A 17,404-nucleotide genomic window follows, 5' to 3' on the forward strand; every position below is an offset into this window, starting at 1 on the left:
AAAACCAATTTAGAATATATCTTGTGACCCATCCCCCTCTCTGCTGCACAAGATTCCCAGGCCTCCTCCTTCTCCTCCTCAGAAGGCTTAACTCTACTCCTGGTGTCCCAGATTACGCAGCCAATTAGGGCGAAGGCAAAGCCCCTTCTGCTACCAAGCCTCACCAGAGAGTGGTGTCGGTGTGTGTGTATGTGTATGTCATGTTACTGTCAGCCTGTTGTGTAGCAGCACAAGGGCACGGAATGACTCAGTGGTCCAAAGGGACACCTTCAGTGATCTAAATAAAAAAAAAGGTGGGCACTAACCGGGATGAATGCTGTAGAATGGTGAATTATGCATGCAATGTGCTGGACTTCCTCCATTTTCATATGTGAATTGAACATATATATATATATTTATATTCAGACTCTATATAAAAACCTTCAAAGTTGTTTTGGATTTCATTATATTTTATTCAACAGCACCACCAGCTGGCAAATAATAACCTGATTTAAATTCAGAAACAAATCCCAATAAATATGGTGTGTGTGTGTGTGATGACAGTCCAGGGAGGTGCTTCTGAATATGAGCCACACATGAGCAAAGCAGAAAGAAAACTCTAGCTCCTACCCGAGTCTTTCTCTCTGTTTTTGACCCTGTGGGCTGTGTTGGGGAATGCATTGGGATGGCTATGCACATGCAATGTCTGTGTTATTCCAATAAAAATTCACACACAAAACATTCTTCCACTTTTACACGTACTATCATTCAGTATCTGAGGTCACTGCCTCACTTGTAGCTGCAGAGTTTGTAGTGTTTATGTGCGGGTGGTGCTGCCATATCTCGACTTGGGGTCCCACGAAGGACCTGCTACCTCCGACGTGAATGCCATGATGATCCTCACTGATGTTAACATCACTCTCTGGTTCATGGTCGTCATCCTCAACTCTGTAGTTTGTCTGTTCTCCATAGGGTATCAGGGTGCTGCGGCTGAACTGTCTCGATGGCTTACCGAGAATCCCAAAGCTGATTTTAAAGAGAAAAATAGAGTTAGAGAGACAGAGTGCCATCTTGGCACAAACCCCCCCCCCACATGAAATAAACCCTGTCACATAAGTGGATATCATCTTACTCTTTCAGTTAATCAACAATCTGGTAAGATTGAAATAAAGATTCCCATTACATGTGAAATCTAAGATTATGTGGTTAAAACCAGACAAAGCATTCTTTAACACAATATGACCCCAAGGGAACACTGCTAATAGTGCCGAGGATTTACTGCATACAATCACAATAGTGTTCAGTTTCTCATACTAGTTTTTAATTTCTAAGAAGTCGAACCAAAACAAGAAGGAAAAACCCTGACAAACAAAATCAGAGCTCATTATTAGCATCATTCAAACATACATATTATAGGTGTATATTTTTCATTAACAAAGAATCAAAAGACATGCACTGTGGGACTCGACTCACTGAAAATGACCTTGTGCAGCCTAATGGAGCGTTAATAGGAGATGGTATAGCAGATTATTATGGCGTATATCAACTCCCTACTTAATAGATAATAAAACTATAGACAGCCCTTTCCAGCAATCAACTTCTCTGCATCAAGTGTCTGGTCAAGAAGTCAAGCACCTAGTAATGTGAAAACCCACTTGAGAAGCCAATGGTTTATCAGTGGGGTGTTTCTGTGAGTTTTTTTTTTTAAATATTGCTGGGCCCCTTTTGACCACAAGTCATTTTATGTCTTTGACATCATCGTACACATAGCAGTAACTGGTATTTTGGATATGGGAGAGGTGAAACAAACACATCCTACGCTTGATCAAAACAAAATCACCTCCTCCTAAATGTTAAATGTAAAATATTCTGAGATGTTTTACACCACCTGACGCTGGCCAGCTTCTGGTTGAGCTCCTCCGTCAGGGCCTTGGTGTCGCAGTGCTCGGCCGGCAGCGGGCTCTGCCTCCTGGCCCCGCTGCCGGGGAACAGATGGGGCGACTGTTCTTTGGGCGACGGCAGCAGAGATACCATCAGTGGGGATCGCTGATTAACTATACTGCTGAGGGCTGGACGCCTCTGGGACGTTCTGGGGAAAAGAAGTGAGATTGTGGAGCAGGGCCAAGAAAAATGTAATGAATTTATTGTATATAAACACCCAAGGGAAACATGCAAAGATATATTGGAGGAAACACTGGGCAATGAATAAATGAATGCATGAGTGTGTACAAATATTTCTGGTAGTATAAAATAAGAGGACAAACATATGAAGATTAACTTTAAATCTTTCACATCGTTACTGAAAACAAATATTTTAATACTAAATATCTGTTTATACAGTAGTTAATTTACGCATAGACAACAGGTGTATAAGCAATAGAAGACATTCATCACATATTCCATTGTGTCATACGTACCTATAGTCCTCATGGTGGAAACTTAAATATCCAGAACTAAATCATTAGGAAAGCTTTCATGGTAGCCAAATTCTCAATATCCAGGTGCAAATACAAAAAATATATAGTGTAATGTTTTTTTTATAACATCTGTTCAATGTCTGCAAGACAGCTAGAGGAGGCGCTGACACGCCTCAGGAGGAGAGCAAGTTTCCAGCCTAGCTTTTGATTGTTTGGTCTCAATATGACAGCAGGAAACAAGCACTGGGCATCTGACAGCCTTACACAGCTGCCAATCTTGTGTCAGACACAGAAAAAGCAGTGTCAGACAGTCCCTCATATCGGACAAAGCTATGAATCTGTCTTCATCCATCATCATATTCCAGTTAGAGGTGTGATAGGACATCTGTCAAACACAGACAACTTTACTACCGGACCTTTTAAGTTTCCTACAATATTACATGGGGAATCAGGGTCAGACTGGTTGAACATATTGGGTGGTTAGACAATAGATTATATTGATATAATATAATATTAGTTAAAGCTTCTCTCATCAATATTTTTATATTAACTATGGATCAGAGGATCACTGCCAAAGACATTTCTGACAAGAGTGGTGAACCAAAACAATAAGCTGTACAAAGCTACAAAGATAGAGAGAGCTGAGGGTAAGTGCAGAGTCAGGTAATAATTATATGTGGGTTCAGCCAGCGTCATATACAGTGAACAAAAATATAACGCAGCATTTTTGTTTTCGCTTGCATTTTTCTTGAGTTGAAATAAAAAGTCTGAGTTTATGCAGACAAAAGGCTGATTCCTCTCAAATTGTGTTTACAAATTTGTTAAGATTTTCTCCTTAAGCTGGTCCCAATAACAGGCTACTCGGAAATTTGCAGTTTTATCTTGAATAAATCATTTTATTAAGCACTCAGAACTTTCCATTTCACATGACTAGGGCCACAGATATGCATTTTTTGTCACATGGGAATAATCAAGGAAGAGAACATTTCTCAAAAGTGCCAGACGCCATCAAAGTTGAGCATTTGCCTAAAACTGTCCGGTCAAGACCTTGTTGAGGATGACTAGGACAAAGTTGTCCTGAGATAGTTTCTGACAGTCTGTGCGGAAATGATTTGCTTGTGCAAACCAACTGTTGCATCAGCTGTCAGAGTGGCTGTTCTCAGATGATCTTGCAGGTGAAGAAGCCAGATGTGGAGGTCCTAGGCAGGCGGGTAAAATGTGATCGACGGTTATAAAGCCGGTTGGATGTACTGCCAAATTCTCAGAAACGACATTGGAGACTGATTATGGTTGTGAAGTGAACATCCAATAGGCCCTTTTCACAGCAGCCATTTTTACATGTCATAGCTAGGTGAGCACAGGTGAAATTGATAAATTATAGTCCCAGTGTGTGTGAGAGCCAGCATGCACAATACAAGTGCCCCTGGCCCACCTAAATGGAACAGGGCCATAATTAATGTTATTAATTAAACCTGTGTTTACCCTGTAATGACATCCCCGTAGTAAGCATTCCAATAGGAAGCCCCCTCAAAACTTGAGACATCTGTGGCATTGTGTTGTGTGCTAATGTGCATATTTCAGAGTGGCCTGTTTTGGGACCAGACCAAGGCACACCTGTGTTACAATGCTGTTTAATCAGCATCTTGATATGCAATAAAATTGATTATTTTCGCAAAGGATAAATGCTTACTTACAAAGATTTTAACAATTTTGTGAACACAATTTGAGAGAACTTAGCGTTTTGTGTGCATAGAAAAAGCCTTTGATCTTTAATTAAAAAAAAAAAAGGGAAGTGAAAAGATTTATTTTTATTTTTTCTTCAATATATATGAGAGGTGTGGTGGCCAGTGATGAACCCACAGATAATTATAAACTGACTTTGCAGATACCCTCAGCTCTCCGGAGCTTTATAGCATTATTCAGCCTATTGTTTTGGTTTTCAGGCCTTCGACTTTACTCATTTGGTTCACCACTCTCATCAGAGAAATGTTTTCATAGGCAGTGGCAGGCAGCTGTTTAAGCTACCTGTCTGCAACACAACCTTTACTTCTCTTTAACATACCTATACTTCAATGTGTTTTTACATCCCGTTTCCTTGGGTTCAGCTTCTCCTGTCTTCACTGAACCATTAATAGTAGTGAAGGTCATTCCTGAGCCCCCGTCACTCCTTTTCCTCACTGCTGTGTTGAAGGTGTCAGAGTACAAAAGACGCCCAACCTCCTCTTGTATGTCCCTCAGGTCCCTCCTGCCAAACGTCACCCAGGCCACATAACAGAAGAAGCTGTACAAGCACTAGAAACACAGGGTGAGGGGAAAGAAAGGGGAAGAAAAGAGTGAAGAATGTCACCTGGGGTTCTCTGTACGTACATCTTTTCTTTCCTTAATTCAATAATGAGACATTCATCCATTTTGTTCAAGGATCCATTGAATGAACATTTAACATGCTTTCTTTCTCACAGCCACTTATTGGTCAGTGGTTGTAAAGGTCACAACAGCTATTTTTGTCTGCAATAAAAGGTCAAATACAGAGCAGGCAACGAGCTGCTGCTGTTAGCGTGATATTTCTCTCCCTGTCCACCCACCTGGCTAAATACTGAGGAGAGCCTGTCAAAGCAAAGCACCTGTGTTGAGTCAACATCTCCTCCCACTAAGTAATTCATTAAGGCCACCAGGCATAACCAGCACTCAATGTCGGTCTGTTCTGCTCACTGCCGTCTGTATTCACAGATGGTGAACCGGTGTTCACTCTGACCAGCTGAAGGCTTCATTTTTTTCTGTGCAGATGAGGCATTACAGTTTCAGATGTTTCAAATTCTGGATAAGACATTTTAGGTCAGCTACAAGTCAAATTGATAAAGTTATTTGAAAATGAGGACTTGGTCAGGTGTTTTATGGAAGTGTCACTTTTGCATTTAAAGAGATTAGTACATTTGTAGCACATTGTAGGATTCTTACTGCACCTACCGCATGCAGCAACCATTCCGTGCTCTTTGACGACATCCGGCCCCTGGAAAAACACATCAGAGCTTGGTATGTTGTAGCAAACTGTGATTGGTTGACTTTTTTGCGTGGATGACATGATCATTTTAGTACTGGGACTAACATATTGGTTTAGAATCTGTTTGGTGCATGACCGTATTTCTAGCAGATAGATGTAGCTATTGTGAGCAAAAAGGTTTTCAAGAGAGACCTGAGAACAAAGAACAACACCTAAAGTCAGACCTGAGATTCAGCTGCACAAACACTGTTACCATTCAAAAAATACTAAAAAATACTAAAAAGAATTGCAAGCCATATAAAATATAAAATAATAAAGCGCATAACTAATGCAAGAAACTAGCGTGAGACCATTTTTACTGTTCAATTAATAAAATAGGTGCATAGTACCTGAATCCTAGATTGATAGTGTTTACATATGGGTAACTAAGGTTAAAGGTTCTATGTATGATATTCAGAAAATGAATAAAGTAGCAAAAAACTATTTGTTATGTGAAGGTATAGTGGAGTAATGTCTACCTGATAGAGAATTAAGTCAGTCTCCCTCAGTTTGTGTTATAATCTGAGCTTCTCCTTGCTTTGTTGACATAACTGCATGCACTTTTAGTGCATGTTCACCGCTCTGCGCTTATACGGTGGTTACAGCTGGTTACAGCTGATTACAGCCGTCCTGACCAACAGCGTCTTTGCAAAAGCATAGCCCCACTCTGGTCCCCCTCCAGGTTAACACTGTCAGCTCTGTCAGCACCGTTGCCGTTGTTCTCGCGGTTGGCACTGTAAGCTGCAAGCCGCCGGTTCAGCCGTTGCCTTGTTGAGAGCCGTTAAAAGGCAATAGATATGATCTCAGTTTGTGTTTTGAACCTTTAAGGTCCCTCTTTTTCTTACTGTCCCTCAAGTGTATTAATAAAAGAGAACATTTTCCGGGGAATCACAAAGCAGAAATGTGGTACTAAAAAGACTAACTTTTGAAGACACCTTCTGGGTTTGTCTAACTCACACTGCTGTCATCATCCTGTCTTGTTGAAAAGAGAGTCCACACAATTTTTTTAAAACAGAAAGCAATGATGAACTATGAATATTTGTTTAAATATAAAAAATAAACTTCAATGGTAGACAAAATGTATAGTATGAGATGATTCCTAGCAGATCTTGCTTTGGGCTAGAATAACAGCTGAGTGTTTTGCGCCTTACCTCATTCTGATGATCACGACTCTTCAAAGCATACATGTCATAAAGATTTCCCTGAATTACCAAAATATACCTAATCCAATATATATAAACCCTCATCTTATTTGTGATTTCCAGCATAAATGTATTCTCCATCCTGGTAACTATACACTCAAAATATTGCAGAAAGAATAGTCAGTTCTCGGTCTACCACCTGTTCTGAATCTGAACAAATACTCACTTGTGATATGATGTGTGTTGTTGCTGTTCTATCTCTGGGTCCATGGTTAGGCTGAAGTAACAGACAGCCAGCTTCTTTTGTGCTATCTCCTTTTTGGCCAAAGCCTCTGCCTTCATCTTCTGCTCTGTGATGATGTCCACACTGGCAGGTTAGTTAGGAAGAGAGTGAGGGTGTAGAAAAACAGGAAAGAAAGTAAAAAACAGGATGGAAAAATATGTAAAGAACAAACGCATTGGTATATAGAGAAGGGGAAGAAACATTTTAAGTAACTGTGACAACAAACATACCACAACATTATGATGGCAATACATACGACAATAGACAACACCCTTCCATTCTTTGCATACTTACGCCATTAAAGACTTAGGTGTATTCTCCAGAGACTTGTATTCAAAGAAACACCACAGGTAAAGGAGAAGGGCAGTCAGGACTTCATCAAGCTCTTTACGCCTGGACACAGACAACCAATTAGTATCAGTGTATGTCTTATCTTCTCATACAATGTGCAACAATTGAAACACACGTATAAAATAATTTATTTTTAATTCCTTACTTCAATATAGCCAAGAAATGGACCGGAATGGGAAGCGAGTGATTCTCCTGTAGCAAACCGACAGCCACCTCTGCATCACAGAGAGCTTTGTCAGAACAGGGTCAAAGGTCATCTAGCACCCACTGAGTCAGGGCCAAACACAACCTTTTAAAAGTGGTTGCCAGCAACAGCTTTTGGTTGACAAAACTGAAAATACGGTTGCCATTTTCAGTCAACTTATATTTTGGGTAATTAAGATACTATGCAGGACTTAAATTAAATAATCAAAATATGACATGAATAAATGTCATGTGTATGTTGAACATGCTTTGCAGTATATTTTATGTCCAGCTCAAAAATTCTGGGATACTTCTTTTCCCAAGAATTAACAAATTGCCTTTCCTGTCAGGTTCATCTGGTTCTTTGTCAGTTGAATCAATTTGCGCATCCGTTTGTGATGTCGACAGGTTACTTGAACTTTACACCCAACAGTTAAACAACTTAATTTGCTTCTCCTCAGTGTCTAAAACACATTCCTGTTCACACACAAATAAACGCACCAACACACATGCAGCACTCTCACATGCTGTGTTGTCAGGTTCCAGTTTTTTAAATACCACTAATGCAACAAATATAAAAAAAACATTTATTTTGGTGGGCAAGTTTTGCAGTATGCTTTCCCTATATTTTAAGTCAAAAAGTGGTTGCTATCCAATTTCTGAAAATAGTTGCCAATGGCAACCAGTCAAGCCCCGTGGGTGTAGATTGATCATTAACTAATAGATCTTAATTTTGGAAAAGCAATCATAAGGATATAGTTGTCATAGTTACTTAGTTTTCCAAAAACCTCAATCTTCTCGGGGGGCACTCTAGGGATACCAGTGTGAAGTAATGGAGCAAGTAATCACAAATGCAAATTAGTTCAGCAATTACCAACACTCTTATAGGTGACAGAGAACAGTAGTTCAACAACATATTGACACTTGCGTTTAACATCATCAGTGGTGATGCGGTCCCCTTGCCTCCTCATCACTGAGGACCTGTAAGCATGAAGATGAGCTGGGCTCAGGCTCTTTCTAATGCTTTGGCGCCCTCTGTGGTTCAACGTGTAGACCTCAGCCAACCTGGGGAATAAGCATAAAAGAAGAAGTATGGTGATGTGCAGGTTAGCCTGTGAATGTGAGGTGCAAAAAAAAAAAAGGGTGATTATAGGCCTACATTTATTCTATTTTTTGTATAATCTTAAACACAGTATCTCAATAATGTGATATTTAAAGAGTTTTTAAAGCTGCATGTTCAGCCCTACCACTCTGATCGCAGCTGAAGATCGTTGAAATTGACATCTGTTTGCCTCCTTTTCCTGAAAACACCCTCCCTCGTTGGACTAGAACTAAAAGAGAGGGAAGACGTTTTAGCTATATTAGAGATTAGGCCAGAGACCCCAGGCAAAGCATTGTTTGTCATGCACTGATCATTTATGAGATTTTGGGCTATGTGCTTCAATAACATGCCCCCTTTGTACTAGTGGAAAGATGACGTTCAAAATACACATTTTCATGCTTTTTTATTTTACTTTACTTTATCCTAAATTCGGCAAAAGTTAGCATTAGATGATGCTGCATATATAAACATACAATTTAAAAAACTTGTAATACAAAAAACATTTGTCTTAATTTGAGTAGTCAACTGGGAAGGATACATGATACTACCTATTAGTTACCTTATTCACCTGTCGGCCCTTCAAAATGTATGAAATATTACAATACATATCTATAAAGGCAATTTTCTCATAATGAGTCTTTTTTTCTTGATGTAGAAATCTTCACTTTAGCAGCACTTACATACACATAACTTTGCATTTCATTTCAACATTTTTGTTACATGGGGGTTGTTCATATATCACTTAAGGAACGTCTTATTCCTAAAAACGTGATTTTTTTTTTTTTTTTTTATGTTTTATGGCTGTTGACTGTATTTTCTGATTCATGGAGTGATAGAAACCTTTGACTCCTAGTTATATGTTGACAACATTTAAACAGAATGTTCAAATTTCTGTTCTGAAAATGTATAGAAATGATCAAATATTTAATAAGATAATGTATCATTTGCATATTTAAACATACATTTTCAGACAATGTGTAATAATAAAGACAATTGCTTTAATGTGGCGAATCAACTTGGGGAAGTTTCATGGTGGCGTCTAACGTTATAGTGAAACATGTTACTATTACGCACCTGGGCTGTCAGCCCTTAACGAGGTCTCGTGAAGGCTGGCAGGTGAGTGGCGTTAATTAGGCCCAGCTGCGCTCACCTGACAAACTCCACTGTCCGGCTTCCATCCCTCCACACCCAGCGGCCCGAAGGCGGTGCGCTCTCCTAAAAGGTCAAGTACCGTACACTGAATTTGCAGCACAAACACCGGTAGTCGGTTGGCAGGTTAGTAACTAGTTAGTTAACAATTACCCGGTAAACTTGTAATGGTAACGAACCATTTGTTTCTGTCACACAATGTATTCAAAACCTTTGAAGTTAATACTGGCAACTTACGTTTCTCGGCTCCTCGGGGTATTTCGCCATTTTAGTGAACCAGCTCCTTCCTCCTTCCAGTGTGCTAGTGTTGGGCCCTGTATCTAGGCAACAGTCTGTGGGGAAGCAGCCCCCCCCCCATGGAATCTGCTGTGGGACAATGTGGTATGCATAATTTGATGCTTTTGAAGTTTTCTGTGGTTACTTACTCACATTTTTTAAAATCTAATTTGCGGTACAGTGTGGTAGAATGCAGCTCTGGGTTAGATTGTTGTTTTGAGCCATCATACTTAATTTAAATGGATTAATCTTGACTACATTACAGTCATTTAGCAGACGCTTTTATCCAAAGCGACTTACAGTCAGTAGTATATTACATATCATTCACCCATTCACACACTGATGACAGGCTACCATGCAAGGTGCCACCATCAGACTCTAACTAACATTCATACATCATCCAGTCCACACCGATGGCAAGCCTTCGGGAGCAACTTGGGGTTAAGTATCTTGCCCAAGGACACATCGACTGCCGAAGCCGGGTATTGAACCACCGACCCTCTGATTGGAGAACAACCTTACTCTCCACTACGCCACAACCGCCCAGACTAGAACCAAAAGAGAGACCTCTTAGTGGTAAGTTACCTGGAAGGATACATATACATGGATACAAGTTGTAGGCAGGGCCAAGCATTATGTGTATTGTTTTAATATTTCTACGTAGGGTAGCTCACAGCTCATAGTCTGGAAAAATTGAAAATGCAATTGGGTCGATGATATCACGACACGATTTCATAATATCACTATTGCACCATTCTTCTTCATTTTCGAATTTAAAGTAATTTTATATGTTTGTATGTGCACACATTTATAAACGTTCCTTTCATTGTCATCATTATACTCAGGTGTTCTTTCATTTCACAGATTCAATTCCTCCTCCAAAATCGTATTTTCTATGTTTCTGAATGTGTAGAATTGATAAAACCATCCATCCATTCTCTATACCTCTATCTCAATATGAGGTGAATCATTTCAGGTCAGGGGAGAGCTCATCATTCACAACTGCATGTCTGGAGCATCCGGGGAAAACCTATGCTGACATGGGGAGAACGAGCAAACTGTACACAAGAAGGCCTGTCTGTTAGGTGGCAGTGCTCACAACTGCACCACAATGCCCCTTCATTTATAAACAGAAATTATGCATATTTGTTATATTCCTAATGCATATTTCTAGATCCATCATTTAGAAATGAGCTCAATCCTGACTGTAGAATCTGTTGTTTAGCTGAAAATGATGTAGTTTTAGAGGGGGTGAGGTAACGTGTGTTGAACCTTGCAGCAGGCCCAGCCCAGCCCCACAGGAAGTCTGTATTGAATAACTGGGATGGCCAGGATACCCATGGGAACAAGTAGGCTACACCCCCAGCGGTGATGCAAACATTCATAGCCACTTTCAGTAAACCTTTAGCACAGTGAGGTCACACATTTCTGGTCAGAACCTCAGCAGCTGGAGCCACTAGGAGGCTCTGGTCACTCTGACCCTAAGGGGAGTTGGTATTTTCAGCCAAAATCCTACATTCCTTTCTGAGAATCTCAGAGAGGAATGTAGGATTCTCCCCCTGCCTCCTCTCTAGCTGCTCTTTAAGATCACGGATCGATCATTCCAAATTACTTTCCTAGGATGTAAAATTCTTCCGTCTTATTAGCAATTGCCCCGGCTTGATCTGTTATGGTCTCATCCTTATTCCTGATGAGCTTATCCTCGTCCACTTGGTTCTGAAGAACTCTCACAACTATCATCAGGTTTTAATCCTCCTCGTTTGCTTTGCCAGGTCATCGCGGGCTCTTGCTCTGCTCAATCAGAAAGACTTCCTTTTTCCTGAAGATCATGCAGTGCGGTTTTCAGGTTGGTGTTCTTTATCTGCAATGTCTCTTTTAAATTGGGCCAACTCGGCACTTGTTTTTTTTTAAATCAGCTTTCCCTGTTGTTATTACCTGCTCCTTAATCAAGATTTGCATCCTTCAGTTAGTTCTGAATTTATTGCACAGCTGTCTTCAGCTTTTTATTTAGCAGAAATCTAGTGTGCTCTGGAGTCGGTGGTGGTGAGCCTATGTCATGTGTTCACCTCATGACTGACGCGTATACTTGGGGAAATATTTTAACCCCACACTGACCCAAAGTGCATGGAGAACAACAGATATTTCTGGTCCAAATAACTAAATTACTTTTGAAGTGAAATTTTTTGTTTTTGTTTTTAGGAATGCTTTTTTAAAATTTCCTTGCAAATTAACCCAACAACTGCAAATTTGGGGAGTTATAGAGGCTTTACCAAAGGATAAAGGACGAACAGATTATATGAGTATATAAAATACAAATATTAAGAGTAAATGCAGAATGAAGAACATATGAAAACATTTGAAAAATGGTATACATTTATTGCAGTAATTTGTAGATATACTGAAAAAAGTAATGTAGGGCCACTGCAGTCTCACTCATGAAAAAATGTCCTTATTACCACTTGCTTTGTATTCATATTTTTGTCTCAACTGAACTTTGATACTTGGTAGAAAGGGAAACTTAGTTCATCTTTTTTTGGGACTGCACCTACAATGACCTATTTAAGTCTGATAACTTTCTTTTAAGACGTGCATGGATGATTTAAAGGACTTGGATACACATTATTAACCTGCTTTTTGTTTACATAAAGAACGGCAAATCCATACCATATTCCTATAACAAAAAACCCTCTGGATTCAATTCATACCATTTTAAGTATCTACATTAATACCCTGAAACTTTGTCAGAACCATTTATGTAAAAAAATAACTAATGAGAACTCGAGCATTTTGCTTTGTCTGAATTGTATATCTTTTTCTGTGTTTCTTTGTGTAAATACTGTTTTCTGAAATCTTTTCCTTTTTTTTTTTTAGGTATTTTATTATTTATAAATTCAAAACTTTCTGTTACAGGTCTTATAGATCTTATGAAAAGCCATGAATTTAAAACATTTTTAGAAATTCTCTTTTTATTTCCATGCACCTTCATTTCCTCCCCAAAATGGAGCTGTATCCAAAAGATGTGTAAGCATAAAAAAAGGACCAGGGTTTGCAATTAAATGCCCAAGATCTGCTTTTCTAAGCTCCCTAAACTTGCAAGTTTTTAAATGCTCTTGGGAGTGATGAGGTGTACATTTTCAGTCAGGTAGTCCAGCCCCCAGCCTCGCTGTCTGTCTGTCAGGGCATCATGCGACTGCAGCAGTTCCCTATCACAGCTGTTCCCTGAGAAAAAGAAAAGCAACTTTATTTCAGCCTCTGCAGTCTAACATGCATCCATGTGCCACTCTCTGCATTACCGCAGTGCTGTTCATATTTATGGTTCATTTATTGTTTCATGATGGCACAGAAACACTCTAAGCCATGATTGTTCTTAGCAACACTCACCAAACAGGCTCGCTACTTGCTCGTCAGGCACTAAAAAGGGAGGACCTGGAAAAAAAAAAAAAAAAAAAAAAGTCACAAATGTCTTCTATTTTTTAACAAACTCATACAAAACACACCAACCCCATTTGACATTTTAAACTGCAAAATAAATAAATATTGGCTTTTGTTTTAAAAAATGATGTGTATGACCTTACACAGTGCCTGGTGTTTTAGACACAATATGGACACTTACCTTGATATAATTCAGGATTGTACAACAAAGTGTCCAAAAGGTATCTGCAGTCTTTGGCCATGAGAGACATGATGAGAGCAGCATACCTGTGGTGTTATGAGAGAAAATGGAGAATACGTATGGTTTTATTGCAAAATATATAAAAAAAATATATATACCTCACCTCATACATATATATACATACTACTTATGAATACTATATATATATGTATATATATATATATATATATATATATATATAGTTTCATATAAATATTGTACATTTGAATAGTTTTAAGAGATTTAAATTTAATTTCAAGTCAATTGATTTTTAAACTAATCTGCTATGTTGAGTCTTCAAAAAAAAAAAAGAAAGAACATCACATCTCAATGGACGGTTCACTCTCGTCTTACTTTTCTCTGTCTCTTGGGTTGATGGCCACCAGAGATCCCCGGTCCCAAATTGCCCCAAACTGACCCTCAATGGAACTGGGAAATGGAAAAAAACAGAGTTTGTGTTACACATTTACCTGTGCAAAGTAATAGGCCCTTTCCACACTGTCATTGCAGGGTAAACACCGGTGTAATTGATGACATTAATAATGCCCCTTTTGCATTTAGGTGGGCCAGGTTCGTTGTATTGTGCATGCTGGTTCACTGGAATGACTGTGACGCACTAAATAGAATGGGCTCATACTTATCAATTTCACCTGTGTTCTCCCTGCTGTGGCATGTAAAATGGCTGTATTGAAAAGGGCCTATTCTACATCTTTAAAATAGGATATGAACAAATTCAGTTTACCAACCTGGAGAATTTATACAGGTCACATTGATACAGGGAGATATTTCTCTCTGAGCTCTGTGGAGCAAAGACAACATGGATTAACGTTTATGTCCTTATGTTTTTCCAGCTACTTTTCTATGTATGGGTCCCACACTAATTGGACTTTTGACATGAGATACTTACCATTACTGCCATTATTAATACTGCCCAAATTAATATTGTTTATCTAAATGTGGAACTGCGATGGCTGCACATTTTGTCCATCCTATGTGCTTTTATTTTTGTCAAAGTAACTTAACTGTTGTGTGGTTATGCAGTGCAGACTATTGTTGATCAGTCTGCTCTACAAACTTATTTCCCATGCCATGATAGTGTAACTTTGACAACAGTGTGATGACTTATGAAGTCTGTATAGACACAGCAGTAACATCCTCACCATTGCAGAGCCGTGTATGAGGTTGTACCTTGTAAACGTTTGCTCCAGGTAGGGCCGGGACAGGCTCCTCGCTGTAGGTCATATTGTTCTCAGCAAAGAACTGTTTTATAGCCTTTTCAGAAATCTCTACTCCAACCACTGAATGGCCCATGTCTGCTAGCCTGGGAATCACACAGCAAAATGAATTATTATCATAGGGCGTATATACATTTTTTAATAGGAAAGGCTGGCTTTATTTTTTTAGCAGAAATGATAACTGACAATGTTAACTCTTAATGTAATCTTCCTTATTGGATATAGTATGGGTTTTTATACCACTTCATATCTACAGCTTTCCCACAGAGAGGGAAGAAGAAGCGAACTCCCGTACGTCTGGCAAGAACTTTATCAATGTTGTTCTCCAGCATCCTGTCAAAACAAAACACAATTTCTATTAACAGCAAAACACCAGACATTCTTGCCTATGTATTTTTAATAGTCGGGGCTACTTTTAAACGTATCAACCCTATGAGAAACACTCAAACTTTAAAACATGCAATCTCTGAGTTTGATGGAAAAGTGTGGACTGAATTAGCCAAGTTGAAAGTCCTTATGTGTTCACAAGACATTTTCTCTCAGATTTTATTGGAATCACGTGGTAATGTGGATTTGCAGTTAACGATCTTGTAAACTCAAACATACATTCAGGAGACTTTTGTTTCCCCTCACCCAACCATGGAGACAGATAAAAGTGAGGCCTTTACTTGTTTACGTGAGGCTGATGGAAACCTATTCTGTCCTCCTGCCAGCGTTCCTCCCATTCTCCAAGTGCCATGACCCGATCCGCCTGCGTTGCCAGCATGCTGGTCATGTTTGCCTGACCCCAACTACAGGAGGACAGCACGGAGCAGAGAGACAGCAAAGAATGGAGAGAACAGCGTTTCTATGTGGGGCTAGGGACAGGGGTGAGTACACATGATTCACACGCTCACACGTTCCTGCACATAAACACAATATGAAACAGCTGCATGGTGAATGCATTGGGGGGGGGGAGCAGTTAACAAGCTTGCAGGTTTACAGAACCAGGATTGTTGGTTTTTCGTACAAAGACTATTCTGGTAGATAATGACAGAATAATCAGATAAGACAGGACTGAAGTCCAAGATCATATACAGATAATAGAGTAAGTACGTTACATATCAGGAATAAGTGGTCCAGCTTTCTGAAAGAGCGTTTCTAGAAGTCACGTGAGCTATCAAACTCTGACGTCAGGAGGATGTACCCAAAATGCTTGCATAACAGAAGTATTTTCTAACGTAAACTAAATAAATGACTGTACTGCTATGTTCTGAAGGATAGAATAACACATGTCAGCTTATGAGCAGAAGCGGATAAAGTTATTACACGTAACAATGTCAAGCTCGTCGCGCTTACCTAACAGCAGCCCGGCTTAAAAGAGGCCAAACTACCTTAAAAAGAAACCCTGAGTCCCTCATGTTTATCGGTTCTGATCAGGAGCGTACCTTTGGTAATGTTGACAGCTAATATTTGTTCAGCAACCGACGGGACAGCGTTGATCATGCAACCATCCCAATCAATACACGGATAGGTGAATGGGTGTTTGCTGCCCTGGGTACAGTGTGGAAGGTGATCTGTGTCTTCCTGCTGGTGAGGTTTGACCGCCGTGGCGAGAAAACAAGCAGCCGAAAAATTAGAAAAGCACAGCCTGACAGGCAAAACCCGGGGATTAAAAAGAAGAGCTACCGCCCGGTTTTACTTCTGGTTTGGGAGGAGCCTAATGCTGCATTCTTGTTTATGGGAAATATGTGCGATACCAGCACGTTAACATTAGCTCCCTTTTTAAATGCGTGCCCCTGGGCCTAACGAATAATGTGTATTATGAGCCCAATGCTCACCATTTAAGAAATGGCGTCCCCCCACTGCTGAGAAAAAGCTTATTGTATCTGTTCTGTTGTTCACTGCGGGAACTAGCAATGGTTCATGAAACCGCCAAACGTGTGAGAGTCCTGCTAATTTGAATCATCTAATGATTCATCCACTTGAGCATGTCCTAATTTACCTGGACTTCCAAACAATGTGTATCTGGAGCACAGTGACCTGGACAGAACTTGAGAGTTGGGATCTGCAGTTTTATTATAAAATAATCCCCTAACTTTCAACTGCACCTATCATTTCCCCACATATCATCCGAATGGCAGCGTGTCTTTTTGTTAGTGAAGAGCAGTTTGGTGCATAATTTGAATGTTAATGATAATATTCATAAGTAGGCATACGCAGCCGTAATTTCGATTGCCATGGTTTAAAACGATTCATTTGTTTAATTACTTTAACACTAATGGCATTTTGATTATGATTATCCTTTCCTTTTTTAATGTTAAAGCATGCAGAAACCGCATTCCGACTATGACAGCTGTCACCGATCCTCAGAGGACCCCTCACTGCTGCTCCGTGATGAGCCTCTGCCTGCCTCCACGCTTGATTCGGTTCAGCGATGCGCTGGAGCCAGGAGACGCATACAGAGGAAAGATACTCTTCCAAAGTAAGACGATGGGAAATCAGAAAAGTGAAAGCAGGGACGATTACTTTATCCGGACACAGAGCGGCGCAAGAGACTCACAAATGCCGGTTTCACTGTGGAAGTAAGGCGCTCAGTGACGCTCAGCTCTGGTCCCC

At 39.8% G+C, this 17,404-nt stretch overlaps 3 protein-coding genes and 1 long non-coding RNA gene across 8 annotated transcripts in view; 2 read left to right on the top strand and 2 right to left on the bottom strand.

The window, feature by feature from the left end:
• Nucleotides 1-537: 537 nt before the first annotated feature.
• LOC129096808 (protein phosphatase 1 regulatory subunit 36) lies at nucleotides 538-9,910 on the bottom strand. Its single transcript, XM_054605469.1, has 11 exons — nucleotides 9,870-9,910; nucleotides 9,645-9,704; nucleotides 8,640-8,723; nucleotides 8,321-8,457; nucleotides 7,355-7,424; nucleotides 7,153-7,251; nucleotides 6,802-6,942; nucleotides 5,361-5,403; nucleotides 4,459-4,688; nucleotides 1,868-2,068; nucleotides 538-1,005 (listed from the first exon to the last, which is right to left on the bottom strand). Exons 1-11 carry the CDS (start codon nucleotides 9,908-9,910, stop codon nucleotides 744-746), a joined length of 1,368 nt encoding a protein of 455 aa, XP_054461444.1. The 3' UTR covers nucleotides 538-743.
• A 39-nt stretch (nucleotides 9,911-9,949) lies between these two features.
• Nucleotides 9,950-11,765, top strand: LOC129096813 (uncharacterized). Its single transcript, XR_008531499.1, has 3 exons — nucleotides 9,950-10,024; nucleotides 10,324-10,495; nucleotides 11,692-11,765. It is a non-coding gene; the product is annotated as an uncharacterized LOC129096813 (long non-coding RNA).
• Nucleotides 11,766-12,867: 1,102 nt separating this feature from the next.
• Nucleotides 12,868-16,322, bottom strand: LOC129096811 (probable thiopurine S-methyltransferase). Of its 3 annotated transcripts, none has more exons than XM_054605475.1 (9): nucleotides 16,234-16,322; nucleotides 15,475-15,597; nucleotides 15,047-15,139; nucleotides 14,760-14,892; nucleotides 14,318-14,370; nucleotides 13,926-14,000; nucleotides 13,533-13,618; nucleotides 13,301-13,345; nucleotides 12,868-13,138 (listed from the first exon to the last, which is right to left on the bottom strand). In XM_054605475.1, the coding sequence occupies exons 2-9, from the start codon at nucleotides 15,579-15,581 to the stop codon at nucleotides 13,020-13,022; spliced, it is 711 nt and encodes a 236-aa protein (XP_054461450.1). In that variant the 5' UTR covers nucleotides 15,582-15,597; nucleotides 16,234-16,322; the 3' UTR covers nucleotides 12,868-13,019. The 3 variants fall into 3 exon arrangements, with proteins under 3 accessions (XP_054461450.1, XP_054461448.1, XP_054461449.1); XM_054605473.1 differs by having other exon boundaries at nucleotides 16,145-16,234; XM_054605474.1 differs by lacking the exon at nucleotides 16,234-16,322 and adding an exon at nucleotides 15,907-15,969.
• ext1c (exostoses (multiple) 1c) overlaps nucleotides 15,589-17,404 on the top strand; it is a 76,748-nt gene continuing 74,932 nt past the window's right edge. Inside the window, exons 1-2 of one of the 3 annotated variants that reach the window (XM_054605462.1) lie at nucleotides 15,589-15,675; nucleotides 17,112-17,270. The gene's annotated coding sequence lies outside the window, so the exon portion shown is untranslated. Of the gene's footprint in view, nucleotides 15,676-16,351; nucleotides 16,379-17,111; nucleotides 17,271-17,404 lie in introns of those variants that run through there. The other 2 variants (XM_054605463.1, XM_054605464.1) reach the window with 2 other exon arrangements.

This window comes from Anoplopoma fimbria, chromosome 10, assembly GCF_027596085.1.
Source record: "Anoplopoma fimbria isolate UVic2021 breed Golden Eagle Sablefish chromosome 10, Afim_UVic_2022, whole genome shotgun sequence".
Classification (NCBI taxonomy): Eukaryota; Metazoa; Chordata; class Actinopteri; order Perciformes; family Anoplopomatidae; genus Anoplopoma; species Anoplopoma fimbria.

What these genes read in the sequence shown, in the direction of transcription:
- LOC129096808 (XM_054605469.1), bottom strand. Translation starts at nt 9,910, where the DNA reads ATGGCGAAATACCCCGAGGAGCCGAGAAACGTAAGTTGCCA. An exon ending in CACCACTGATGATGTTAAAC is followed by an intron (nt 7,425 to 8,320) that starts GCAAGTGTCAAT and finishes TCTGTGATGCAG; the next exon opens with AGGTGGCTGTCGGTTTGCTA. An exon ending in CAACACACATCATATCACAA is followed by an intron (nt 5,404 to 6,801) that starts GTGAGTATTTGT and finishes GTGTTTTTCCAG; the next exon opens with GGGCCGGATGTCGTCAAAGA.
- LOC129096811 (XM_054605473.1), bottom strand. Translation starts at nt 16,206, where the DNA reads ATGAGGGACTCAGGGTTTCTTTTTAAGGTAGTTTGGCCTCTTTTAAGC. An exon ending in CATCAGCCTCACGTAAACAA is followed by an intron (nt 15,140 to 15,474) that starts GTAAAGGCCTCA and finishes TTGTTTTGACAG; the next exon opens with GATGCTGGAGAACAACATTG. An exon ending in CTGGAGCAAACGTTTACAAG is followed by an intron (nt 14,371 to 14,759) that starts GTACAACCTCAT and finishes TTTGCTCCACAG; the next exon opens with AGCTCAGAGAGAAATATCTC.